Source organism: Balaenoptera borealis (assembly GCF_965194805.1).
Source record: "Balaenoptera borealis genome assembly, chromosome: X".
NCBI classification, from domain to species: domain Eukaryota; kingdom Metazoa; phylum Chordata; class Mammalia; order Artiodactyla; family Balaenopteridae; genus Balaenoptera; species Balaenoptera borealis.
In genome coordinates this window covers 87,390,867-87,418,525 of record NC_138881.1, presented here as the reverse complement: position 1 = coordinate 87,418,525, position 27,659 = coordinate 87,390,867, and the positions used below count along the sequence as shown (strand labels likewise).

The 27,659-nt window shown below is 45.8% G+C and overlaps 2 protein-coding genes across 2 annotated transcripts in view; both read left to right on the top strand.

Moving 5' to 3' along the window:
* The first annotated feature begins 14,101 nt into the window (after positions 1–14,101).
* Positions 14,102–27,659, top strand: part of LOC309620154 (nuclear RNA export factor 2-like) — a 52,256-nt gene continuing 38,698 nt past the window's right edge. Inside the window, exon 1 of the mRNA XM_082376219.1 lies at positions 14,102–14,261. Coding sequence (XP_082232345.1) covers positions 14,166–14,261 — 96 coding nt within the window. The 5' untranslated portion in view covers positions 14,102–14,165. The remainder of the gene's footprint in view (positions 14,262–27,659) is intronic.
* Positions 15,080–16,148, top strand: LOC309620955 (nuclear RNA export factor 5-like; the record flags this gene model as incomplete). The annotated part of the gene is made up of 4 exons (XM_082377794.1): positions 15,080–15,175; positions 15,292–15,372; positions 15,606–15,815; positions 15,935–16,148. The coding sequence occupies 4 exons, from the start codon at positions 15,080–15,082 to the stop codon at positions 16,127–16,129; spliced, it is 582 nt and encodes a 193-aa protein (XP_082233920.1). The 3' UTR covers positions 16,130–16,148.

The following is a 27,659-nucleotide window of genomic DNA, read 5'->3' as shown; positions in this document are numbered from 1 at the left end:
TATGGCAATGCTTATGGATTTAGGGAGGACCTAGTCCATTGCTATGTGTTAATTTATGTGTTAAATTTCACGTGTTATTAGGGAACAAATCAGCACATGAAAGAAGCACATTAGCACATTAAAAAGAGGTTGGGGCAGGTGAAGCCAGCTTGTGTTCTGCGGAAGATCATCCGGAGGCACCACCATCAACGGGAAGCCCAGGAATGTGGGCAATCTCAGCTCTCCAGGTCTCGTGAAGAGAACGGCCTCCTGAAACACGCAGCCGGGAGAACCCTACTGTCACTATCCTACACTCAGGAGGCTGACCCAGCTTTTGAGCACCGTGGGCTCCTAAGGCTATGGTCACGTGGATGCGGCCATCAAGTGGCAGGCCCAGACGGTTATGTGGCAGGGCCCAGACCGACTGGTCATGCCAGCACCATGAGCCCTTAAACCCTGAGCTCATGTAGTCTCTCTGGACCTATTGCCACTATGATCATGTGGTAGATCCAGCTTTTCAAGTCGCTAGAGCATGGCAGACTCCTAAACCCTGCCCATCATGTGGATTCATCCTGTCATGTGGCCCTCACTAGCTAGTGGCATGTGGAAGCCTCAGCCCTCCAAGTCACAAAGGTGACCCGCTTCTGAGAGTCGTCTGGATGCTATGGTCGGTCACATATCCCCCTTGGTCACATATCAGGCTCAGCCATCTCTATCTCGTGAAGATTGCTGGCTACCAGAATCTTCAGATCCCTGAGTCAACAGGGATGTGGCCGCTTCCATCACATGGCAGGCAAAGCGCCTGCAGTCATGTGAACACCGCACCGCACCTAGCTTTCGGCTGTTGGTCGTGTATATTCTACGGTCACGGGACATGCTGTGGTGTCTTGAGGCTCAGTTCTCTCGGTCACAGTTCAGGATTGAGGGCTCCTGAACCCCGAGGTCACCTGCATCCTTCTACTCTGTGGCCTCCCCCAGCCAAGCCCCTGCAAGTCAGGTGGGGCCCCAAGGCGGCGCGCGTTACATTACGTTACGTACGTCCCGCAGTCATGTGACGCCATAAGGTCGCGACCGAGGGGGGCGCCCTTTCCGCGTGTGGAGAGCCTGCCCAGAGGTGGGTAGCTCGGCTTGGCCTTCTGAGGAGTCAGACCGAGAGGTGAAGACCTTTAGAATTAAGGTACTTGTCCTGGCTGAGGGGGAACTTTGATGAGGCTCTGGCTCCGATCCCAACCTTTCCCCCGACTTTCATATTCTGCCACGGTAGGCGGTAGGCGGTAGGCGGTAGGCGGTAGGCGGTAGGCGGTAGTCGGGTAGGAGGGGCGCCCGCCTGTCCTGGAGGTTTACTCAGAATTGGCGGGACAGCGGGCGGCAGGCGGTCATGGGCTGCTCTCGGCAGCTAGGCTCGGGAAACTGGGTGGACCCCTCCCTTCCCCCTTCCTTCCCAACCCCCACATTAGAGCCCTACTCTTGCTAATCTCTCCTCCGTATTCCTATTCACTGCCTGCCATGTGATGGCATCCTCTGCCCTCCTCTGACCACGTTTGTTATTAAGAACACCAGAGAACTCCTAGATGCCAGTTCGTATCGATGATTTCAAATCTGATCGGAATTTCTGTCTCTTAATTTGTTCTGTGGAGAGAGGCAAGGAGAGAGACTTTTTTTAATTTGATATTTTTTCAGTAAAAGTGTGAAAGCAGCCAGCACGTTAAGGTTCAGAATTTGTTTTGTGTATTTGCTTTGCTGATCAGTAGTTTTTCAAAGTGTGTGTGGGGTGGGATGCCATAATCTTTTTCTCCTTGGACTCTCTAAACGGCTTAAATTAGTCCAGCCAGACACCACTGGCTTCTGACTTTCCTCCTGATTTTCTAACCATTCCTTGTTACATTCCTTGAAAGCTCTCCCCTTTCCTTCATGTGGGAAAAAACCAGTGAATTTATTTAAGAAAACCATGTTAAGTAAAATTATAGATGATACATTTCATAAAAATCACGTAGATGGTACTTAATGAGTAAAATGCAGCAAGAAAAAGATGGTGTTTACATTTGTGAGGGATTTAAATATTGTTTGAGAGATGGTTAAAGGGGTGGTATATATATTTTTTTATTATATAATAGCCATTTCTTTCCTCTCATTTCAGCACTTTCAGGTTTGTTCTACAGGACACTATGTCTGAGAGACAGCAACAACAAAAATGGTTTTATCCATTGAAGAAATACGGGACATACAAAAATGAAGGTAAAAAGGATTTCTATATTGTCATATTTTTAAGATAATATGCCACTTGAATCTCAAAGAGAAGGGTAGTGTCTTAGCTTGTTCAGGCTGCTGTAGTAGAACACCATGGACCGGGTGGCTTATAAATTACAAAAATTTATTTTTCACGGTTCTGGAGTCTGTGAAGTCCAAAATCAAGGCACCAGCAGGTTCAGTGTCTGGTGAGAGCCTGCCTCCTGGTTCATAAAGGGCTGTCTTCACGCTGTGTCCTCGCATGGCAGAAAGGGCAAGGGAGCTCTCTAGGTGCTCTTTTATAAAGGCACTAATCCCATTCATGACGGCACCTCCTTCATGACCTAATCACCTACCAAAGACCCTACCTGCAAATACTGTCACCTTGGAGACTAGGTTGGTACATAAACATTCAGTCTGTAGCAGGTAGTTTCGTCAAGCTATATGGGAATGGAACATTTTTCCACAGACCACTGGAAGTACTAGTGTTCCTCAGAAAACATTTTGGGAAAGCCTGTTCAAACTAAATCTCTTCTACCGCATTAATACCTTGTACCTTTGTTTACTAAGAACAATGTATGCTTACTAATAATTATAATCTGTTCTTCTCATTAAGAAACTACTTATTGCTAACTCATTTTATCTTATGTCATTAGTCATTCTCTCTTTTGCTTAATCTTTCCACTTTTTCATTCTTTACATATAACCTCAATTTATGTTTCTGATATCATGATGGCAAGAAGTAAATGCATAAGTGCTAGTCATTAGGAAGCCTTCAAAATAAAATAAAATGCCCCACTCTTGAAAAGACGATACAACTTACCCGTAAGGATGAGTGGATGAAATAGCTCTCATTTTATACCAATTTTCCACACTTTTTCAAAACTAGTTTGTTATTATTATTTAATAATTATAGCTGCCATTTTTTGAGTTCCTGTTATATGTCAAGCACTGTGGCAACCTTGTCATACCAGCTTTGTCATTTAATCCTCAGAAAAATCCTGAGAGGATGTTATTTTAATTTACAGATAAGATACAAGAATCAAGATAGGCTAGATTATGCTGTGGTAATAGACAGTCCCCGTATCTCAGGGGCTTATTCCTCACTTCGACTACATGTCCATGGCAGGTGCATGCCCCTCACGGGATGGTGGACTATGGGGGTCTGAGCCATTCTTGCTGGAATGACTTGGAGACCCAAACTGACAGAGCAGCCATCATCTAGAGAGTTGTCAGTCCCTGTGCCTGAGGAGAAGAGGACCCTGCAAGGTCTCAAACCAACAACCATATGTTCTGGCCCAGAAATAGCACATGTCACTCACAACCCATTAGCCAGAACCAGTCACATACACAGCCCTGCCCAAACAAAGGAGGTCAAGAAGTACAGCTCTTCCAGGTCCCGGGAACAGGGACAAATGGAAACCCATGGCAAACAGCACTACCGCATGATGAAATTGAGGCTCAGAGAGGTAAAATACTCGCCTAAAATCACATACGCAGTAAGTGACAGAGCACATTCTGGATATATGATTTCAAAGTCCGTGCTCTTTCTGTTCCTACTCCTTTCTATATTGTATGCTGTCCTCTTCAATGAAGTTCATATGTACTTATCATAGCAGTTCCTTTGCTTCAATGCTGCAGTTCCATCTCCCTTAATCATCTGATATTCCAACAATGGATTTAATTAAACCCCCCACATTGGTAAGCCACAGGTCTTTTCCAAGTAATTAAATGTACTGGATATTTGGATATCCGTGCTATTCGAGGATAGCAATTATAAAAGAAAACATGACGGTAGATGAAAAGACTGCGGATTTGTCACATACTTGATACAAATCATCTCATGCATTTCCATATTGGCAAGAAAAAAATAATAAAAGTAAGAGCCAAAGTTAATGAAATCGATAACAGATATGGAAGAGTTGAGTAAAAAATGCTAGATGTTAGTGCTTTCAAAATATAAAAATATAAGGAAAGCTTTGGCAGTATGGGTCAAGAAAATTAGAAGGCACAGATAAGCCGCTTTCGAAGAAGGTGTCTTGCTTGTACTGACAGTAAAGATTTAAAAGATAATATTATGAAAAAGATATGCTGATAATTTGAAAATTAATACTAAATGGGTAAATTCTAGAAAAAAGAAATTTATATTGGGGAAACAGAAAATATTAATATTAAGCTTATTCTTGACAAAGCATGCATGAGAAGGCAAAATTACTGGTGAATCTTAATTAGTTATAAAAATGCCAAAAATAGAAATAAGATAATGGCAAACTTAATCCAGCAATGGCTAAAACAGATAATACAGCAGGGCAAAGTTGTGCTTATACCAAACTTGCAATGTTGGTTTAACATTAGGAGATTCATAATGTAGTTCAACACATTAATAGGTAAAGGAGCAAGAAAAGGATGATTATCACAAAGATTCCAGAAAAAAAATGCATGCAATAAAATTCAACAACCAATCAAGATTAAACAACCACAAAAATAACTCTTAGCTAACTGGGAATAGAAAGCTATTTCTTTAAAATGATAATGTGTACTTTACAAAAACTACAACAAACACCGTACGTAATAGTGAGACATTAAAAGCATTCCATTCAAACTCAGAAGAGGCAAAGATGATTCATATAATCACTTCTGTTCAACATCTTACTGAGTCTCCTAGACATTGCAGTAAGCCAAAATACATACAGACATTACTTAATACATGTGTAAAAGTGAAAGGGAACAAAACTGTGAGTATAATTGTCTTCATATAAAACTCAAGAGGATCTATGGAAAATTATAATAATAGTGATTAACCAGTTTACTGGATGCAAGACTAATATACACAAGATAATTGCACGAAATAGAAAATAATATTTTCATTGTGAGTATACCATTTACGAGAGCAAACAAATTGGTCCTGTGGAATATACCTCAAGTTGGCTCAGCTGGCAACTATTCCAACACTCATAAACACTCTTACATGTTTTCCTGTACTGTAGAGACCTGGAAAGCTAAAAACAAGAATGGAGACCTACGTTCGTATCTGTGTGTGTGTGTGTGTGTGTGTGTGTGTGTGTGTCTGTGTGTGTGTGTGTGTGTGTGTGTGTATGTTTCCTAGACCCCCTTTTGTCTAGGGTCCCAAAGAAGATCTCTATGTATCAAGCCTATGCACCATAGTGAAACTTGGAGGTGGAACTGAGTAATGTGGGAGCCACAGGCAGGATCAGCTTTGTATGATGGGAGAGGTCTCTGGCTTTTACGGGCAGCCACAGCAGAGTGCCTAGAATTCAGTCTCTGTCATACATGTTGGTTAGCTCATAGGCAGCAGGGGTGTTTCAGCTATACCAGTCTCATGGTGTGAGGGGGCTTCCCCTGGCTGTGCGGCATCCAAGCCCACTTTTCTGGCCCTCACAGAATTTTTGTAAGCTGTGTGATATGTTTTATTAAAGATGTCTTATTTTTACAAAATAGCTAGAATGAATATCTGGCATAAGGAAGTGGGAACTTTGATTAATAGAGTACTTGACACCAAAATTGGTTGCAAGCAAAGGGCCCTGAAGGAAGTGGGGGTCGGGGATAGGTCATCCAGTCTAGGTGGATCTGAAGATAGTAAGGACCCAGTTGGTAATAGAGGATGAATCATTAGTGTTCCATGGCACACAATGGTGAAAGAGTTGCAGTTGTGTTACTGGACAGAACTTGGGTCCACTCACCTGCTGCACAGCAAAACCAATCTACTGACACTGGGTTGTTGGTGAAGGAAAGTACAGTGTTTATTTTCTGGGTGCCAAGCAAGGAGAACTGGCTGCTTGTGTTCAGAAGACTCTAACTCCCTGCTGACTTTCAAGGAAGGGTTTTAAAGGCAACATCTGGGGTGAGGGCTGCAGGGTGCATGACTTTCCTCTGATTGGTTGGTGGTGAAGAAACAGGGTGCTGTTTCAGGGATCTTAATCATCAGCATTCTGGTTCTAACCAGTCTGGGGTCTGTGTGCTTGTGGTCAGCATGGAGTCACCGTCCTCCACCTGGGCAGGGGATCTTAGTTTCTGCATAGCAGCTCAAAGATATGTATCAAGTTGTTATCTCTTGCGGAGAAACTAGGACTCTGCTTTATCACTGCACTATTGTTTCTTGACTGCCTTTCTTTCTTTTTTTTTTTAACATCTTTATTGGAGTATAATTGCTTTACAATGGTGTGTTAGTTTCTGCTTTCTAACAAAGTGAATCTGTTATACATATACATACGTCCCCATATCTCTTCCCTCTTGCGTCTCCCTCCCTCCCACCCTCCCTATCCCACCCCTTCCCTCCCTCCCACCCTCCCTATCCCACCCCTCTCAGTGGTCACCAGGCACCGAGCTGATCTCCCTGTGCTATTCGGCTGCTTCCCACTAGCTCTCTGTTTTATCTTTGGTAGTGTATATATGTCCGTGCCACTCTCTCACTTCGTCCCAGCTTACCCTTCCCCCTCCCCGTATCCTCAAGTCCATTCTCTAGTAGGTCTGTGTCTTTATTCCCGTCTTGTCCCTAGGTTCTTCATGACCATTTCTTTTTAGATTCCCTATATATGTGTTAGCATACGGTATTTGTTTTTCTCTTTCTGACTTAACTTCACTCTGTATGACAGACTCTATGTCCATCCACCTGTCTACAAATAACTCAATTTCGTTTCTTTGACTGCTTTTCCTTTGTTTCTGCATTTCCTCACTTCCCTAATTAGTAACTGCTTGAGTCTGTTCTTTGGAACTCAGGGAAGGCCTAGGAGGCCAAAGCCTTTTCCTACCGACAAGAAACAGGGAACACAGCGGGGCTTTTGTACCCAGGAGGGCCCTGAAGGGTTCTGTTCAGTGTCAGTCCCCCCTTTTCTTTGATACTCCTCAATCCTGAGGGGATCATGAGTGGGACAAGAGAGGGAATAAAGTTTTGGATAGAGAAGTTAATCATCAACCTGGCAAGGGAACTCGGTTTTACGGGGACTCGGTTTCAAGAGTTACCACCTGTGGTCACTTGAATTGAAATGCCTTTGAAGTCAATGTGTTGGTGGACCAGGCAGCTGCTGTTTGGGACCCAGAGGACACTCCTTTCCCCCACAGCATTGAGAAACACATTAGTGTGGAGGGCATCTTCATCTGTGAAGTGTTCTGAAGTGGCTGACTTGTGTAGGCCACAGATGAGATGGGAGATTCTGCCATTGACATGGTCACCCTCATTTGAGTGGAGATGTTGGGGTTCTGGTGTTGCAGGCCCAGTAGGAGCACTTAATCTCCTGCCTCAAGGTGAGTGCCGTTTACCTAATAAACAGCAAGGATGGAAGGGTAGTCACATTGGTTTGACCTGTAGCAACCTCTGAAGGTGGCTAATTGATCAACAGATCCCTTGGATCTTGAAATATCTGACATACTCCAAAGTTGCATTTGATCAGTGTAAAAATAAATAAAATATAAATAAATATTTGTAATAACATATAAGAACATAAAAATAAAGAAGTCAAGCTCTAGGTCTGGTGACTTGACCTATCTTGATGGCAAATGGTAGCCCCTTACTCAATTCCCACACTTGAGCCAGAACACCATGAATGAGTGGACTACTGAGGAAGGACCCTATGGTGAAGTCGCAAGTTACTGCAGTAAATCTTCTTCCCAGGCTTAGCCAAAGGGACCGTCAGCCATTTACCACAGTTACTGTGCATTTGCTTTAAGGACACTTGCTCTAAGCCAGAGCTCAGCAAACTCCCTGGAAAGGGCCAGGTGACAAATATTTGAGGCTTTGTGGGCCAGTTTGTCTCTTTCGTAACTACTCAGCTCTGCTGTTGTAGAGCGGAAGGCTCCAGAGACAAGTATGGCTGTGTTCCAATAAAACTTTGCATGTGGACATTGGCATGTGGATTTCAAATAATTTTCACGTGTCAAGAAATATTATTTTTGTAACCATTTAAATATGTAACAACCATTCTTAGCTTGCAGGCCCTAGAAAAACAGGCCACAGGCCAGGTTTGGCCCATGGGCTGTAGTCTGCCAATCTCTAATTTAAGCTACTGGAATCACTAGGTCCCTAAAACAACAGAGTGGAAAGCCAGCAAAATGAGGTGGCATCCATTCCTAGGGTCTCTGGCAAGCATAAACCAAAAGCTGATACTTTAATACAGTAGCTTTCAACTGTGGTAGCACACTGCAGTCACGTGGAGAATTTAGAAAATGTGGGTGCCTGGGTCTCAACCCAATTCTGCTTTAATTTTTGTGGGTATAGCTTGGAGCTGGTGGCATTCTCAAACTCCCCAAGGGGCTCTACTGTGTAAACGAGGTGGAGAACTACAACCCATACTGTGGGATATTGCTCAGCAATAAAAATGGCAGGAACATAAACGATTTCAAAAACATGATGCTGACTTTAAAAAGCCAGACACAAAGGTGTGCAGTATGTATGATTCCGTTTACAAGAAATTCTGCAGCAGGCAAAACGAATATATAGGGACTGTGAGCAGATCAAGGTTTATATGGAGCTGGGAGATGGAAAGATTAACTGGGAACCATTTGGAGTGTGGTATATGCTTTATATCTTGATTGAGGTGGTGGTTAGCTCTAATCCCTGATTTTTACATGTAAGTAATTTGAGATCAGGAGAAGTCGGGTGAATTGTCCAAAGTGATGTAGCTTAATAATCAGAGAGAAGACAGGTGGATCTGATTATCAGTAATTGTTTCTATTACGCTAGGTAATGAGTCAGTAGCAATAGTGCTTCCCCCCAAGCCCGTGGCAAAACCCTGACCCAGCCTTTTATACAAGTAGAGCAGGGACATGAAAGTACACCTCTTGTGCATTCCAAACACCTACTCATAAGCACAGTTGACATTCTCACGTGTTCTTTATGTTGACTTCTTTACGTTTGTATTTACATATCCAAACAAAAACTTTTCTTAATATTTCCTTTTGAGTAATCACACTCTAATGTACAGGTTTAAAAATTATGGTAAAAATGCGTAACATAAAATTTACCATCATAACCATTTTTAAGTGTACAGTTCAGTACTGTTAAGTTGATTCACATTGTTGTGAAACCAATCTTCAGAACTTTTTCGTCTTTCAATTCTGAAACTCTACACATTAAACAGCAATTCCCCTTTGTCCCTTCCCCCCAGTCCCTGGTAACCCCATTCTACTGTCTGCGTCTATGAATCTGACTACTTTAGATACCTTTTCTTTTTAAACCCATGGACTCTGTTTACTATAGTTTTCCCAACTTTTTTTTAAAAAGTATTTACTTATTTATTATTTTGGCTGTGCCGGCTGTTTGTTGCAGCATGCGGGATCTCTAGTTTTGGCATGCAGACTTCTTAGTTGCAGCATGTGGACTCAGTTGTGGCATGCAGGCTTCTTAGCTGTGGCATGCGGACTCTCAGTTGCAGCATGCTTGCAGGATCTAGTTCCCCGACCAGGGATTGAACATGGGCCCCCTGCAATGGGAGCATGGAGTCTTACCCACGGGAACACCAGGGAAGTCCCTAGAAAGCTTATGCAAGTGGAATCATACAGTATTTGTCTTCTCGTGACTGGCTTATTTCATTTAGCGTAATGTTCTCAAGGTTCATCCATGCTGTAGCATATGACAGAATTTCCTTCCTTTAAAAGGCTGAATGATACTCCATTGTATATATATATATATATATACATACCACAATTTGTTCATCCATTTATCCATTGATGGGCATTTTAATTGTTTCTACTTCTTGGCTGTTGTGAATAGTGCTGCTATGAACATAGATGTGCAAGTACCTCCTCAAGATTCTACTTTCAGTTCTTTTGGATATATACCCAGAAGTGGGATTGTTGGGTCATATGGGAGTTGTATTTTTCATTTTTTTTGGAATCTCCATACACACTCATAAAGAATGAATGGGTCAAAGAAGAAGTCACAAAGGAAATTAGAAACTGCTTTGAGACAAATTAAAATGAAAGTCCATCGTACCAAAACTTATGGGATGCAGCAAAGGTGTGCTAAGAAGGAAGTTTATAGCTTTAAATGTGTACATTGAAAAGACAAAAGATCTCAAATCAACAACGTAACTTTACACCTCAAGAAATTAGAAACAGAAGAATAAACTAAAGCCAAAACTAGCAGAAGGAAGGAGATATATAAGAGCAGAGATAAATGAAATACAGAAGAAATACAACAACAATAGAAGAAAAGTAAATGAAACTAAGAGTTGGCTTTTTGTTAAAGCTACAGAAAATTGACAAACCCTTAGTTAGACTCACTAAGAAAAAAAAAATAGAAGACACTCAAATAATTAAAATCAGAAATGAAAGAGGGACATTACAACTGATACTACAGAAATTAAAAGGATTATTAGCGAATACTGTGAATAATTGTATGCCAACAAATTGGAAAACCTAGAAGAAATGGATAAAGTCCCCCAAACAGACAATCTAGCAAGACTGAATCGTAAAGAAATACATAATATGAACAGATCGATTAATGAGGAAGGAGATGTAATCAGTTCTCAAATATCTCCCAGCAAAGTAAATCCCAGGACCACATGGCTTCACTGGATTATTCTATCAAATACTTGACAAGGCGATGTCTGAGATTGCTTGTGTCTGAATCACCTTGATGAGGGAGGTCTCTAGCCCTGTTTAGGCACCCGACATAGTTGGTCAGCCGGGGGACTGCGGTAGCTGTTAGCTGGCCCCCTTCTACGCTTTCCCCTTGGCAATGTTATTTCTGAAGGAATGTGGGTTCTTGCAAATGACTCTGACTCTTCCTATACACCATACATAGACCACATGCCCTTACTGCTCCCTTTAAAATGTCAATTTTTCCCTTTCATTGCTGGATTTTCCTGAAAACGAGTTGGTTGCCTGGCATTCTCCAAAGGTCACCAATAAGGTTCCTCTTTGTTGTTGCTATTGTTGATGAGTATCATTATGAACTCCTGGCTTTTGAACATGTTGGTGGGCTTCAAACCATTGTTATGTGGTGTTGAGCAGAGGAGTGAAATGATTTGACTTGCGCTCTGCTGCTGGGTTGAAAGCAGACAGGTAAGGGAGCCAGGATGAAAGCAGAGGGGCCAGCTGGACAGCAGTACAGTCCAGGAGATAGATGTTGGTATCTTGGCCAGGGTGGTGGTAATGGAGGTGGTGAGAAGTGGCTGGCTTCTGGACATACTTTGAGAGAGGGGCCGAGAGAATTTCCTGACCAGTTGGATGTGGAGTGTGGGAGAAAGAGAGCACGCCAGGCCCCCTCCGAGGTTTGGGGACCGAGCAAGTGGCATTTGTGGGTCCAGTGCCCTATCTGTGTTTACTTTCACTTCCAGTGCCACACAGGGAAAGTCGCAAGGTTGTGAGTAGCAGGACTGCCCTGACAGCGGGCCACACAGGGAAAGCAACGGCTCCTCAGAGGAGTTCATCTGAGGCCTGGTCGTAATCACTCCATCGTGGAGTGATCAGCCCTGGACGGATCTTTACTCATAAGCGTGCCCTGAGACAACATGGAATAGTTAATGTGCAAAAGGCACAGCCCACAAACCTGGAGAGCCTTAAGTATTACAACCCAAAGGAAGCTGGTTTCTAACAGTGTAATTACCATAATCCTCCCTCCCCACAAGCCACTGGTATGATTATCTGCTGGTTCCCTGTTTCAGTGGAATGTGTTACAAATAAAATACCCTTAGTGAATCCACCTATGGGGAAGAAAATTGACACGATCTTATTTCTGCAGGTGCCGAAAAACTTCCAAATCTTTTCCCATGGTGAATTAGATATGTTGGAGGGGAGAATTTGTAGGCGGAGGGGTGAACAACAACACAACTCCTAGGAGTGAATAAAAGGTGAGGTATAACCAGGACACTTTCTAAGCGTGCCTGTGGCTTCAGTATCCAATACAGTAGATGTCAGAGCAAAGAAAATGAACAAGAGCCAAAGAGAGGCCTTACAGAATGATGAAAGGATCAGGACACCAGGGAGACATAAAGATCCTAAATGTGTATGAACACAAACAACAGAGCCTCAAAGTACATGAATCAAAAACTGGTGGAGCTGAAAGGAGAAAGAGCCAGATCTATAATTATAGTGGGGGCCATCCACACCCACCTCCCTCTTAGCAAGTGACAGAATTTCCAGAGAGAAAATCAGCAAGGATATAGGAGACCTGAATAACACAGGAAACTAACGAGATCTTCATGACATAAATAGAACAGTCCGCCCACCAACAGCAGAGTACAGGTTTTTCCCCGAGGGTCTCTGTAACATTCACCAAGTTAGACCATCTCCTCGACCATCAGACAAGCCTCAGTAAATTCAAAAAGAACTGAGGGACTTCCCTGGTGGTGCAGTGGTTAAGAATCCGCCTGTCAGTGCAGGGGACACAGGTTCGAGCCCTGGTCAGGAAGATCCCACATGCCGCGGAGCAGCTAAGCCCGTGCGCCTCAACTACTGAGCCTGCGCTCTAGAGCCCTCGAGCCACAACTACTGAGCCCGTGTGCCACAACTACTGAAGCCCGCGTGCCTAGAGCCCAAACTCCACAACAAGAGAAGCCACCGCGACGAGAAGCCCGTGCACCACAGCGAAGAGTAGCCCCCACTAGCCGCAAGTAGAGAAAGCCCGTGTGCAGCAACGAAGACGCAACGCAGACATAAATAAAGAAATTAAATTATTAAAAAAAAAAAGAAGAATTGAAATGTCCCAGAGTGTGTTCCCTGGCCACGATGGAATCAAATTAGAAACCAGTAATAGAAAGCTAAAAGAAGAATCCCTAAACACTTGGAAATGGTGGCTGACACATCATTCCAGGTTATCATTCACACCCTTGTTATAGAAGAGCTGAAGTGAGGAAGAGTTGCCTGCTGAGCTGAAAGGCATTTCAGGCTGGCCCCAAAGAGAGCTCACCCTGGCTCTTTCAAACAGAGTATTGTTCAGGGCAAGGCTGGAGGGAGGGAGACAGTTCAGGAGGCTGTGACATCAGTGCCACCTGACATTAAAGCTCCTAGTGCACTGGCAAAGGAAGTCCAGCTAGCTTGCTGGTTGTTAGTGGAATCGGTGTGGTGGCTGATTGGATTTGGGAAGCACGAGAGAGGTATTGGTGTGGTTGTTGGAAGGTCCTGAGAGAAGGCAAGATTCGGGTGCCTTCCTGGTACATATATGACTGGTGTCCAGTCTAACCCATGGACGCATACACCTCGGTTCCTTATCAGTCCTGCTCCACTGTGTTAAAAGTTTCAACGCAGTTGTCCTCTCCTCCCTCCTCCTTCTCCTCCCTCTTTCTCCTCCTTGTCCTCCTCTTCCTCATCCTGCTCCTCCTCGATTCTTCCCCTGATAGTGCCATCTGTCGGATAAGGCTATCCTCTCTGCACAGGCAGAAGATTGTCCTTTCTGAGGTTTGTGGGATTGGTCCCTTAGGCCAGGTTGGCACTGTGCCTGCCCTACCATCCTGTTAGCCTAAGACATGGTATGTGGTAAGTGCACCACAGATGTGTCTTCGAACTTGTATTTTTGTTCCTCTTTTCAGAATACAGTGATGGTGGTAGACCACCTCAAGGAAGAAAGAAAGGTTGTAGTTCTTTCCCAGGTAATTCTGGCAAGAGGAGCCCTCATTATGAACATGGTGGGGGTGAGCCTCAGCCCTCACACCTGCAGGGGGATGATGGAAACGTGGTGAAGAGGGATGTCCAGGAGGACCCCGAAGTAAGACAGTAAGTGACCAGGCAACAGGGTTTGTACACAGCAGCCCCTGGGACTATGCACCTCTCTCACTCTCCGTGGACTTGTTTTTCTTCTGTCACTGCAAAACTGCAGCATGCTAGAAGTGAAATAATGGTTGAGCAATCCTAATTGTAGTGCTGGTGTCAAAGAGACGAGGGTGTACAGAAGACTTTCTTAGCACGTATGGCCACTCACCCTCCTCTCTCCACATCCCCCCTGCAGCTCTCCCTGTACCATCCGAGGCAACGAGAGGACAGTGAGATGGCACAGTGAAGGCCACATGCATATGACTGTGTGGGGAAACAGAAAACCTCTGGAGAGAGAAATGCAGGAGAACACACAAGATGGAACCCCAGGGAGCTGGTTCAGGGTCACCGTGAGTATCCTGAAAAATGTATGGAATGTGCAAGAGAGAAGAGTCAGGGGGAGTTGTGTTGGTATCATGTAGAGATGCTGGTTTATTTCACTGGGGACAGCTTGTAAGCTGTCCTTTTTATGACCAGGAGTTAACAATCTTGTTCATCTAAGGGCAGATTCAGAGAAGCAGTGTAAAGGGAACAGGCTGACTGTGAGGAGAACGGAGGAGCCTGTCTCAGAGCAAAGATGGAAACTACTGCCAAGGATATGGAGCAACTCCACATTGGAGGTCTCAGTTTGGCAAGCTGAGTGTGGGAGATGGAGGGTCGAGCCTCTGGAGACCTTGTCTGAGGGGCAAGCAGTGTCTGCACTGGGTAGGATCTCCTGGAAATTTATAAAAGGAAGATCATCTCTGACACCTCGATTATTTGGAAGAGAGTTTGACTGGAGAGAAAGAGTATTTAGGAAATCCATATTACACACACCCATAAGAAATCATGCCAGTGGTCCCTTCTTTAGAAACCCTGTCAAGCTCAGTAGAAGGCCGGAAAAGAACAGGAAAAGGTTCGTCCTCCAGCCTAAATTCCCTGTTGTCTGTCCTCTCTCCCATCCCTTCTTTTCATCCTTAGATTATTTCCAGGATGAAGTATGAAAGGACATGGCTAATGAACTCAATCCAGAGCCATTGCAGTGTCCCCTTCACTCCAGTGGACGTAAGAGAGGATGCCGAAGCCAGACGCGTGGGCACAGGGAAGGGGCAGAGAGAGACCTGGTTCAGCAGGGTCTGTTGGCTTCTGATACTATTGCTGTTGCATTCAATCCCTGTAGTTCCACTTTATGCACAATGGGGCTCAGTTCTTTGTCCAAGAAGCTAGCACTGCCTCTGCATTAATGGATGTCAGCAACAAGATTTGTGACGAGGAGAGCCGAAAGGTGTGTGTCGCGGGCATTACTTGTACCTCATCCTGAGGAAGGAGTACAGGCCAGGGGCTGCTTGTCTTCTTTGGAACTAGAGTTCCTGGTGCTTACCCCACCTCTTCTTCCTGCAGATACCTGTGTTTGTCAGCCCCTCCGCTGCTCCCTACTCTGTGCGGGATAAGTTGAAGCGAGAAGAAATGGAGCAGCTAAAAGTAATGCAGACTCAAGGCATTTTGTGTGCCAGCGCTCAGACCCACCTCTCCTTCCTCCAGCCCCCCGTCACCCTCGCCCCTGATTTCCCTGCCACCACCACAGCCTCAGAGCGGCTCTCTCCATCTCTCTCTCCGCAGCTGACCTTGATCAAACGATTTAATGTCTCCCAGCAAGCTCTTGACCTCCGGAGGCTCCACGTTGACCCAGGTACGGCTGACAGCAGTAATTCTAGGGTGGGCGAGGGCAGAGGGGTCTTCCTGGAGGGAGACGTAGGGATGGTAACGTGGGGAGGGGCTGGTGCTGGCCCCAGACCCCACTCAGCCATCTGATTCCCTCCCCTCTCCTTCCTGAAGACTTGTTGGGCCATGATATTGATATAATTCTGAATCGAAGAAACTGCATGGCTGCCACCCTGCAGATCATCAAAAAGAATTTCCCTGAGGTGAGGTTGTAGGCCCAGTGCTGGTATTAGAGTAGGGGGTGGAAGAGATGGGGTGGAGGGCAGATTTGTCTCCAAGGTCCTAGATAGTAACCTTCACTCTACCTCTTCTTGCCCCAAAGCTGTTGTCCTTGAACTTGAGCAGCAACAAACTGTACCAGCTGGATGGCCTGTCTGACATTATACAGATGGCCCCCACGGTCAAGATCCTGAACCTCTCCAAAAATGAGGTGAGAAGAGGGAGCCAGATCAAAGTTGGGTTGAGAGTAGGGGGGTGCGTGTTAGTGGCCATCAGAGTGATGACAGGAGGCAGGTGAAGGTACCTGTGGGGGAGGGAGGGGGCTGGGGGTGCAGAGATCCGGATGTCCCTCTTTCCCTGGGATTCCTTTTCCCACTTCCGCCCCATATTTCTCAGCTGAATTCTGCGTGGGAGTTGAGAAAGATGCAAGGGCTGAAGCTTGAAGAGCTGTGGCTGCAAGGGAACCCATTGTGTGGCACCTTCCCAGACCAGTCCACCTATGTAAGGTCAGTGTGAACACCCTGTCACCCTTCCTGGTGACCTTCACCCATGGGAGCCTAGACTATCTGTGACAGTGCCCCTTTGCCAAAGGTGGCAGCCCTGGTCTTCTGGGAGGATCAGAGGCCCCACCTTCTGCTCTCTCTGTGCCTATCACCGGTGAGGAGTTTCCTTCCCCTGACCTGCTCACCTCTGCAGGGGCTCTGGGGTCTGTTTCCAGCTCTCTGCGCCCAGCTATATTCCGCCAAGGCCTCCCAAGAGTGTGCCGCAGGAAGCAGGGCTTCTCCTCCTCACCAGGACCAGGAGCGACCAGCCTTGATCCAGATGCTGGCGCCCTGCACTGAGAAGGGTCCTCCAGTCCAGGGCCTCTTGCTGAGAGAAGCCTTCCTTCTTCGTGCTGAGATGGCGTTTGCCTCCCCCGTTCTGAGAGGGGCCCTCTTCCCCTTCCTCCAAAGGGGTCCCCCCTCATCTCCCAGGTTGACATGGGGGCTTTCCTGTGCCATGCTGAGGGCTGAGGCCGTGGGTGGCTGCTGTCATGACATCCATTCTGCTGGCCCAATGCCAGGAGCTGGAGCCTCCTTGGGAAAAAGCAGGGCTCCTTGAGTCAAGGGGCCAGACGTGGGCCCCCGCCCGTGATCAGAGGGCTTCCTGAGGCAGGAGTGGAAGGCAGAGGGCAGAGGTGGTAGAGGAGACAGAAGGACAGGGCTCTCAGGGGCACTTCCCATCCCTCCCTGCACACGTCACATCATCCCATCTGGTCCTTCACAGGAGCCCTGGGCAACCTGAGACAGGTGCGATTCCTCAGATAAAGAACGAACTCAGACAGGTGCAGGGGTCATCAGGAGAGAAGACGGTGATCATAAGACTGGGCCACGGATCCTCAGCCCCATACTGAGCTGGGACCTGACCCTTTCCTCATTCTGGGGGAGATGTGCCCCCATGGCGGCCCTGTTTCCCATGCCCAAGTCTGGCTGAACTCACACAGGTGACAAAGTTTCAACCAGCATCCAGTGGGGCCCCAGCCCAACATGGGCATATTTTCCATTCCTACCTGGTGTGTCTGGGCGATTCTGGGGCAGGTGAAGAGCCGCAACAGGGGCGCCGTTTCCCCTTTCTTCTCTCTTCTTCCCTGACCCCGACCACGGGAGAGCTTCTTTCCCTTCCCTTTGTTTTCTCTCTCTCCCTTGTCTCTGTGCCCCTATGTCTCTCTCATCTCTCCCCTCCTACCTTCACTCCCTTTCTGCCTTCATCCCCTCCATCTCCCTCCCAGAGCCCCACCTCACTCACCTCCCTGGCCCAGCATCCTGGGCCATCCCTGGGGGGTGTCCGGGTCTTGCCAGAGTGCTGGACCCCCAGTGAGGTAGCAGAGCCCTGGGCTCCCACCCCATTCCCTCTTCTCCCCACAGCCTTCAGTGGGGCCCTGGAGGAAGGAAGGGAGGAGAAGGAAGCCCTGCAGTATGGGTTTGAAATGCTGCTCCCTGTGGCACTGGAGAAGGGAGTGCGAGTAGTCTGGGTGGGAGCTACCCAGGCGAAGGAGAGGAAGGGAGGGAGGGAAGGAATGTTAAAGTGAAGGTATTGAGAGAGATGAGGAGACAGTGCCTTTCAGACAGTAAGATGACAGATGCTCAGTGTTCAACAGGGAAGTGGACCGAAAACCCTTAAAATCAGAAGCAGAGGTGGGCAAAGGGCGCTGCTGGATGGGCCAGAACACACTGATCTCTGTTTATGGTATTACTGTTTTAACTCAAAGGAAGCATTGCAACCTTGAACTATCAACCATCTCTTCTCTATTTTTGGTTTTGGACAGGGCCATCAGAGATCGTTTCCCGAAGTTATTACGCCTAGTAAGTGCCTACATAAATCATTGTCTCTTATGAATGTCGGTGATCTCTGCACCTGCCCTCAAGCCCTTTGGGTCTTGCCTAGATCACATATTAGCATCAGAACCTTAACCATTTTGGGGGGCATGGACTCCTGAAAATGACATGGATAGACTTGCTGGAAAAATACCCATAAATACACACACGCACACACACAAGTTGAATATAACACTAGAGACTTCCAGGACCTCATGATGAAGACATCCAGTGTAAGCTTTCCCATGGAATTTCCAGGGCCCTTTCACACCTGACCTCTGACCCTCACCCTCCTGGGCCCATCCTTTTCCCCGATCATCCAGGGCAACTCCCCTGGTCTCCACTCCTGACTTCCTCTTCCCTTCTCCAGGATGGCCAGGAGTTACCGTCACCAGTTACCGTTGATGTTGACACTCCCTGTGTATTAAAGCCCTGCAAGGTGAGGAAGAGGATCAAACAACATTTGGGGTGTTGCAGGGAGGCTTTATCCACTGCATAGTCTCAAATGCCATTTGATTCCAGGGCAGCTACTTTGGATCTGATAAGCTGAAGAGACAAGTCCTGCAATTCCTGCAGCAGTAAGTACCTCTGGGAAGCTGAGCAAGGGTGGGAAGGCGAGGACAGGTGAGGCCACCTAAGCACAGGTCTGCTCAGGGGAGTTTCCAAGTCTCATTTGAGGTCCAGACCACAGAGATAGACTGTCCTCATTGCTCCCGCTCAGGTTCTACTTGATCCATGACTATGGAGACCGACGGTGTCTCGTGGCTTTTTATCACGAGGAGGCCTGCTTCTCCCTGACCATTCCCTTCCACCCCGAGGACCCAGCCCCGTGAGTATCACAGCACAGGCTCTGCTCCTGGGCCGTGTGGGTCCCCAGGAGACACAGGCCAGCTCCTGCAAACACCCACCACCCACTGTTGCTCTTTGTCTCCTAGAAGCAGCTTGTGCGAGTACTTCAAGGACAGCCGGAATATGAAGAAGCTCAAGGACCCCCGTGAGTGTGTGATGGGAAGACTGGGTGGGAAAGGGCGGTGAAGGGGTCAATCATAGGGCCCAGGCCGTGGCAGCCCCTGACCGTCGCTCGCTTCCCCTCCCCTCACAGACCTGCGGGTCCAGCTGCTGAAGCACACAAATCGTGTCATTGTGCACACCCTCTGTGTGTTGCCCAAGACTCAGCATGACTTCAGCTCCTTCGTGGTGGACACGTGGTCCCAGACGGTGAGCGCCTGCTTCCTCCCTCGGGCGGGCCCAGGAAGCCGCAGGTGGGTAGGAGGTGCAGGTGGTGACTGGGTGCCTGGGCTCTTCCCTTTCAGGAAACTATGCTCTGCTTCTCCGTCAGCGGGGTGTTCAAGGAAGGTGAGTGTGTGTAGATCCCCACCCCAGATGCCCCACTGCTGCCTCCCCCTGGCCAGGCTCACTCCCAGAACCACCCAGCTTCCCTGACCCCTTCCCTTCCCTTCCCCTCCCCTCCCCTCCCCTTCCCCACTGTGTTCTCCAGCGCTCAGGCTTCCCACAGACAATCCAGGTCTGAGCTGTGTCCATGCCTGTCTGCCCTGCACACCCTGGGCGTTGGGGACACAGGCTGCGGAGTTTGGTGGCTCTCATCCCAGATACTCACTCTGAGAACTTGGGCCGTTACTTAACCTCTCAGTTTCCTCATTTGCAAAATGGGGTAGTAGTATCCACCTCTTGGGCGGCTGTGAAAAACGCATCCCGTGAACCTGTGTAGTGGTTGTCAGGGGCCCTGTCACTGGGCGCAGACTGCTCCTATAGTTGCCCTCCCGATTCCCGACACCCTGCCCCCGTGAACAACTGCCCTCTCAGCATGAGTGTCCAGTCACAGCCTGACTGGGGACCGCCGGTTGAGCGTGTACAGCACGTGCGGCTCTAAGGGGTACTGTTGTTTGTTTGCTGTTGAAGTGGAAGGAAGTTCTCAGGGCTGTGTGCGTGCCTTCACCCGGACCTTCATCGCTAACCCTGCCAGCTACTCCAGGTGAGAGCCCTGTTGTGGGCGGGAATGCCCATCCCCGCCTGGGCTCAGGGGCTTGGGAATGTGGTGGCGCAGACCTTAGGTTTACTCGGTATTGTGGAAAGCCAGCAGGGAGATCTCAGGAGCAGTCTAGCCTAGTGGTTAAGAAGAGCATGGGCTCTGGAATCGGCCTATGCGTTCTCTCCTTGACCCAACACTCACTCGCTGTGTGACCTTGGTCAAGTCACATGACCTCTCTGTGACTCAGTGTCTTCTTCCGAGAATGGGGATCAGAGCGTCCACACCTTGGGCTGTGGTAAAGGGTAAATGCGAAATTGCCCGTGGGTTGGGGATAAACCTATAAATCGAGTGAAGATGGTAGACAGTCTCTCCAAAGGTGGGCTCTGTGGGGAGGGCCAGAGGTACCAGTCAAGGAACCCGGGAGACAGACACAGGAGGGGCGTGGAAGGAATCTGGTTGCTGAGTGCCAGTGGGAGCAGAGTCAATATTGGGGGTGTGGGTGTCCATCCAGGCATTCTATGAGGGCCCACTTTTCCTTCAATCTGTGCATCGTGAATGACGAGCTGTTTGTGAGGGACGCCAGCCCCAGTGAGACCCAGAGTGTGTTCTCCATCCCAGTGCCTACGCCCACCTCCAGCTCCATGCACACCCTCTCCCAGGAGCAGCAGGACATCATGCAGGCGTCCTCCACCCCACCTGAGGTGAACCTCTAGTGATCTCAGAAGTGAGTGCTGGGTTTGCGTGGGCATAGGAGGGAGCTGGGAGGAGTAGAGGAGTGATTAATGGGAACTTGAAGGTAATTATTTTACATCTATTTTTTTCTTACAAAGGTTTAGTTGTGAGACATTCCCTAATTTCATACTAATACCTTTCCATGTATTATAAAATACAGGTTTCCTATCTTATATACTGTTTTGAAACTTCTTTTGTTTATTATTAGTACCAGCATTTCCTCTCAGTATATGTGAAGCTACATTATTCTTTCTAAGATCAATATATTAAACAATTGAATTCCAGGAAGCCATAAGCTATTATTGATAGGCATTTACCTTTTCGCTTCTTTTTCAGCATTACATGCTGTGGCATCTGCTCATTCTGGTACATACATGTTGGTAAACTTGAAGGCGTGCTCTTGTAGCATAGATTTAGCTGTGACGTTGTGTGGTCAAGTGTCTCCAGTTTGGTCCTAAGGGAGGTCATCTATCCTCCCCCACTACAGGTGCTTTCAGTACGATGACTAGACTATACCAGAACTAAAAAATTCTTTACTCATTAAAAAGTCAATTCTGAGAATTCAGAGATAAGAAGAAATAGACCTCTAGGGTTTCAGGAAGGTGAAGGCGGACAGAAGTCAGGTGCCCTGGGGTTGAAACTCAACGGCTGCTGGCTCTGCTGACATCCCAATTCTTTCTCTTTACTTTCTTCAGCCCAAGGGCAAGATTCCAGATGAATTTTGAGATGAGACCCTCATCCACTGACCTGGGATCTTGAGAACAAAACTCTGCAAATGAGCCTTTAGATGTCATTTTCATCCTCCTCATATTTGTTACCTCTCTTCTCTTAACTGAAGCCATATCCATGACTAAGCTTGCAGTCCAGCTAATCAGGAAACCAAAGTTTACCATGTAGGCCTGCCAGTTGTCCTGTATTTTTCCCACGCATGATCCTTGTTTATCTTTATATTAAAGAGTAACATTGCACATTGTATGTTGTGTGTCTTGGATTGCTCTTCCCCTGACCCAACCATGAGTTAGTGGGGCCAGGACCAAAAGGTCCCATCTCCCACATCATCCCTGGCAGTCTCTAGCATTTATAGCCGACCTATACAGTGCTTGAAAATTATAGAGTAAGGACTCCATTCCTGGACTACGCTAAAATCCAAGCTTTGCCTCCTGATAACCTTCTCTCCACCACTTCAGTACTCACAAGTTGTGACCGTTCTGATGTTCACTTCTATAAACAAATATAACGTATTTAGCAAGTAAAGTACCATATTTACTCTAATAATTATGGTATTCTTAATCATTTAACAGGTCTAAAACTGTGCTAACATTTTTATTAGGTTCTTAGGTTGTGTAACTAACACTATTTTCCCCACAACTCCTATGTTGTTTGTTTTTTTAACTTATTTACTTTGAAATAATTATTGATTTACCAAAAGTTGCAAAAAACTGTGTAGAGAGGTCATGTATACCCATCACTCACCTTCTCCTAATAATAACACCTTGTATTACTTTAGTACAGTATCGAAACTAAGAAATGGACATTGGTACAGTCCACTGAGCTTACTACAATTTCGCCATTTTACATGCACTCATTTGTGTGTTAGAACACCTGTGAATAATACTTATATATATAATTCCATGCACTTTTACCAGCTATGTAGGTGTTCTAACTATCACCACAAACAAGATCAAAAACTGTTTCATCACCACACGTTTCCCTCATGTTAGCCTTTATAGCCACACCCACCTTCTTCCTGATCCCACATCCCTAAACTCTGTCAGACACTATTATAATTTCCTAAATGTCATAGAAATAGAATCATATAGTATATTATCTTTAGGAATGGATTTCTTTCACTCAGCATAACTCTCCTGAGATCCATCCAAGTTGTAAAGTGGGTCTATAGTCTGTTCCTTTGTATTGCTGAATAGGATTCCATGGTGTGAATGTACCACAGTTTGTTTAGCCATTCCCCCGTTGAAAGACATCTGGGCTATTTCCACTTTTTAACTATTGTGAGTAAAACTGTGATGAACTTCATGTAAAGGTTTTTGTGTAAACATAAATTTTCATTTCTCTGGGTAAACGGCCCAGAGTGCAACTGCTGTATCATATGGTAATTGCATATTTCGTTCCGAAAACCCTGCCACATTGTTTTGCAGACGACCTGTACCATTTTGCATTCCCATTGGCAATGTATGAGTGACTCAGTTTATCCAGTGTTGTCTGCATTTGGTTTTGTCACTGTTTTTTTCAGCCATTCTGATAGGGGGGTTTAATATTTCATTGTGCTTTTAATTTGCATTTCCATGATGGCTAAAGATGTTGAATAGCTTTTCCTAAGCCTATTTGCCCTCTGTTCATGTCTTTCATCCATTTCATAATTGGATTAAGAGGCAAGAAGTTATCTCTATAGAGAGCTGCCCTGGCTCTGGCTAACAGGCAGAGTAAGAGAATATGAGGCCCCTCGAGACTCACTTTTCTTGACAGGGAGGGCAGAAGTGGGGCTGAAGCTATTAAATGTTCCTCAAATTAGGACGGAACTTGGATATGGAACAGGATTAAGAGGTGGGGGCATCTCTGGGTCCATCTGTGGAGATCTGGATACGGCAGAAAAAGAAGGGGGATGTGGGGCAGAGGAAAAACAGTGGAAGGAGGGAGATACAGGGGGATGCCTTCTAAATGATGCTAGATTCATCACTCTCAGCCTGCTCAATGGAGTGCAAAAAACTACTCTCCTAGACATGTGGTTTTCAACTCTGCATATCCATTAGGATCCCCTCTAATGCTCAGATTCAACCAACTGAATCAGAGCCTCTAGGGGTAAGCCCAGTCATCAGTATCTTTAAGGTTCACCTCAGTTGATTCTAATGAGCTGTCAAAATTGAAAACCTAATCTGACGGTGTATTAGTTTGCTATGGCTGCCATAACAAGATACCACAGGCTGCGTAGCTTAAACAACAGAAATTTATTTCTCACAGTTTTAAAGGTTGGAAGTCCAAGATCCAGGTGTCCACAGGTTTGGTTTCTTCTGAGGCCTCTCTCCTTGGCTTGCAAATGGCCTCCTTCTTACTCCTTCTTCACATGGCTGTCCCTCTGTGCATACACACCCTGGTATCTCTTTATGTGTCCTAAGCTCCTCTTATAAGGAAACCAATCATATTGGATTAGTGTCTACCCTAACGGCCTCATTTTAATTTAATCACCTCTTTAAAGGCCCTATCTTCAAACACAGTCACATTCTGAGGTACTGGGGGTTAAAGCTTCAACATATGAATTTGGGTAGGCCACAGTTCAGTCCACAACAGATGGTATGAGAAATACCTTGGTCTGAGAAATTCATCTCCCTTTTAGCTACCTTCCTGGAACTACTATACAACACTTCTGCCATCACCTCATTAGGTAGAAGTTGGTCATGTGACCATTGTTGGCTGCAAAGCAGGCTATAAATGTGGTCTTTTACTGGAAACATTACTGTACCAAATAAATTTGGGATTCTTTCATTAAGAAAGAAGGAGAATTGGTATAGAACATATGCTACACTTTCATACCCAAGGCAGCTAGAAGCACTACCTCAATTACCATGTCCTTTCTACCCAGTTTTCCAACCACAGTTTTCATGGGTTCAAACAAAACTGCTGCTTCAGGGACACCTGAGCTCACTCTCCCATCCTCCCAAATCCCATGTCCCAGACTATGCCTGAGTCCTCACAACTTAGCATGTTTAATCTACGTCATTCACTCACTCATTCATTCATTCAACAAATATTTATTGGTTACCAATGATATGTGAGGCACTGTGATAGGCACGGGAGATAAATCAGAGAACCTGACAGACAGGGTCATGGTTCTCATGGAGCTCACATTCTACAGGGGTTGATACACTCAAGGTTTAAGAGCCATTAAGAAAATAATATGGGAAAATGTGATAGAGAATGACTAGGGTGGGGAAGGCAAGGAAGGATGTTCTGAAGACGTAACTTAGATTTAATATTCAAATAACAACAAGTACACAGTCAGCAGTGGGAAGATATAGGAGCTGAGCCCTCGAGGCAGAGGGAAGAGCAAGACGAAAGGCCCTAAGATATGGGCAAGCTTGGCAGTTTTAGGGAACAGCTTGTATGCCAGTGTGTATTGGGAGGACAGTGTTAGAAAATGAGGTGAGAATGGTAGGAGGGGCCCAATAACAGAAGGTCCTGTGGGCCATGGTAAGGACTCTGGGTTTTGTTCTTATTATGATGGAGCCATTGGGTGCTTTCTGAAAGGAAGGGAAGTTATTATTATCATCTACTTTATTAAAGCTCATTCTAAATGTTCTTTGGAGGACAGACTGAAATAGAGCAACTGTAAGATCAAGAGACAAGTTTAGCAGGCTACTACCCACATGACAGTGAGAGGTGACAGTCTCGTAGACCACAGCCGTAGCAATGGAAGGGGTGAGATGGGGTTTGAAATGAGATGTATCTCGGAAGTACTGAACTTGTTGATGAAGTTCACGTTTGTGGTAAGGGATAGAGAGGGATTAAGTGTGTCCCTTGGAATGTGGATTTTTGCAGCTGGGTTAGGGCGGTTTTCTTCGATGGGGAAGTGAATGGAGGACCAGTTTCGGTGCAATGCCAGGAAACTGACAGTTCTGTTTTGACCATGTCGTTTGTGGAGCCTATGAAAAATCTGGGTGGGGAGCATGTGGTTGGATGTATAAGTCAGGAGATCCTGAGAATATTCTTGGCTGTGGCAAAAAAAAAAACCCAAAACAAAACAAAAAAACAAGCATGCAAGCAAAGAAATGAAAAACCCAACTGTACAGTTCAATCTGAAAATACAGGTTGATTCCACATATGAGCATGACAGAGCTCTAGATTCTGGAAGGGATACAAAGACATATTAAAAACCAACTTCACTGAGCTATAATTTTTGTTCAACATAATGCATCCATCTTTTTTTTTTTTTTTTGGCTGTGCTGCGCAGCTTGCAGGATCTTAGTTCCCCAACCGGGGATCGAACCTGGGCCCCTTGCAGTGAGAGTGCCGCGTCCTAACCACTGGACTTAGCTATAAGGCTAAGGCGCTGGCCTGCCAGGGGCTACTAACTGTCAGAGAAGAAAGATATATGTCTGGAATATAACTATCATTCATCCACTTATTCATTCATTCATGCACCTAGTGCATGTCAAGATTAGTGCTAAAAAGGGAAGATAGAACCATGAAAAATTTCAGGCAATGTCTCTGTCTTCCTGAAGATTAGGAGTCGAAATAGAGAACTGCAGGTGGCTCTGGGTGCTAAATAGTAAGGGAGGTATTTGGTGAGATAATTGGGCCCCCAAAAGGTCTAACCCCAGTGCACAGAAGCAACTTTTCCCCTTCTGCATGTCTCATAGACAATGCTGTGGCATGACCTAGAATATAGAGCTGTGAGAATAGAATGAACCTGAACATTCTCTGCATAAATGGCTGAGGAAACAGCTTTCCAAACCTTCCACCCAGCAAACAGCCCTGATTATGTGCAGAAGTATATCTCAATTTCATTGAATTCTCACAGTTGGAGTTGTATGACTAATTATTTTATCTCTGTATCTAATTAAGAAGCTGAGGTTAAGAAGGGTCAAGTATCTTGGAAGAAAACAGCAGATCTATTGATGATAGGAAAGTGTTAGATTTTAAGCTGTGAGCTATTAACTAGTGTGGAATACTCGTTCCCATCCTTTAGGTCCAGGCTGAGGTAGTAGCAATGCAAATTTCTCAGTCAAATGCCTGGGATTCATTGGTCATTAGAGAATTTTAGGAACTGGAGAAGCTATAGGAAAATGAAGGCCTAACATACCATCCTCCTGCCTGCTCCGCATCATTGTTCCTGCCTCTGCTCTCTTGTTTTCTATGATAACGTCATCTTAACATTAGGTTTTGTTATTGACTGAACTGTGTTCTCCCAAAATTCATATACTGAAGCCCTAATTAGCAGTGCCTCAGAATGTGACTGGATTTGGAGATAGGGCCTTTAAAAGGTGATTAAGTTAATTTAAGGCTCTTAGGGGATACGTTAATCCCATCCGACTGGTGTGCTTATAAGAAGAGGAGTTTAGGACACACAGAGAGACAGCAGAAGTGTGTACACACAGAGGGACAACCACGTGAAAAAGCAGCAAGAAGATGGCCATCTTCAAGCCAAGGAGAGAGGCCTTAGAAGACATCATCCCTGCTCACACCTTGATCTTGTACTTCCAGCCTCCAGAACTGTGAGAAACAAATTTCTGTTGTTAAGCCACTTAGTCTGTGGTATTTTTGTTGTGGCAGTCTGTACAGTCTAATACAGGCATTATGAACGTGTTTCAGTAGGTCATGAAGCAGGTAGAGTAGACTGTCAGAAAGGATGAAAATAAAGTGATGGTAAAAAATACCAATGATCAGTAAAACTGAAAGAAACGTGGTTAATTTGTATTACTATCAGGCAAAATAGGCATCAAGCAATTGCAACAAAGAAGGCCACTATCAAATCATAAAGGAAAATATATTAAGAAGTTTAAAAATTCTGAACTTACACTCACCTGATAACATATCTTCAAAAACATATATAGCAGTAAGTAACGAAGTTACAAGTAACAGAAAGTAAAATCCACTTTTGTGTATACGATAAGGAAATACATTTGCTTATATAACTGAGAGCCCAGAGGTAGAGGAGACTTTAGGTTAGTTGATCCAGTGACTCAAAGATATAAAGACTCAGGCCCAATCTGGAACCAATGACTGTGGCTAGGGACATA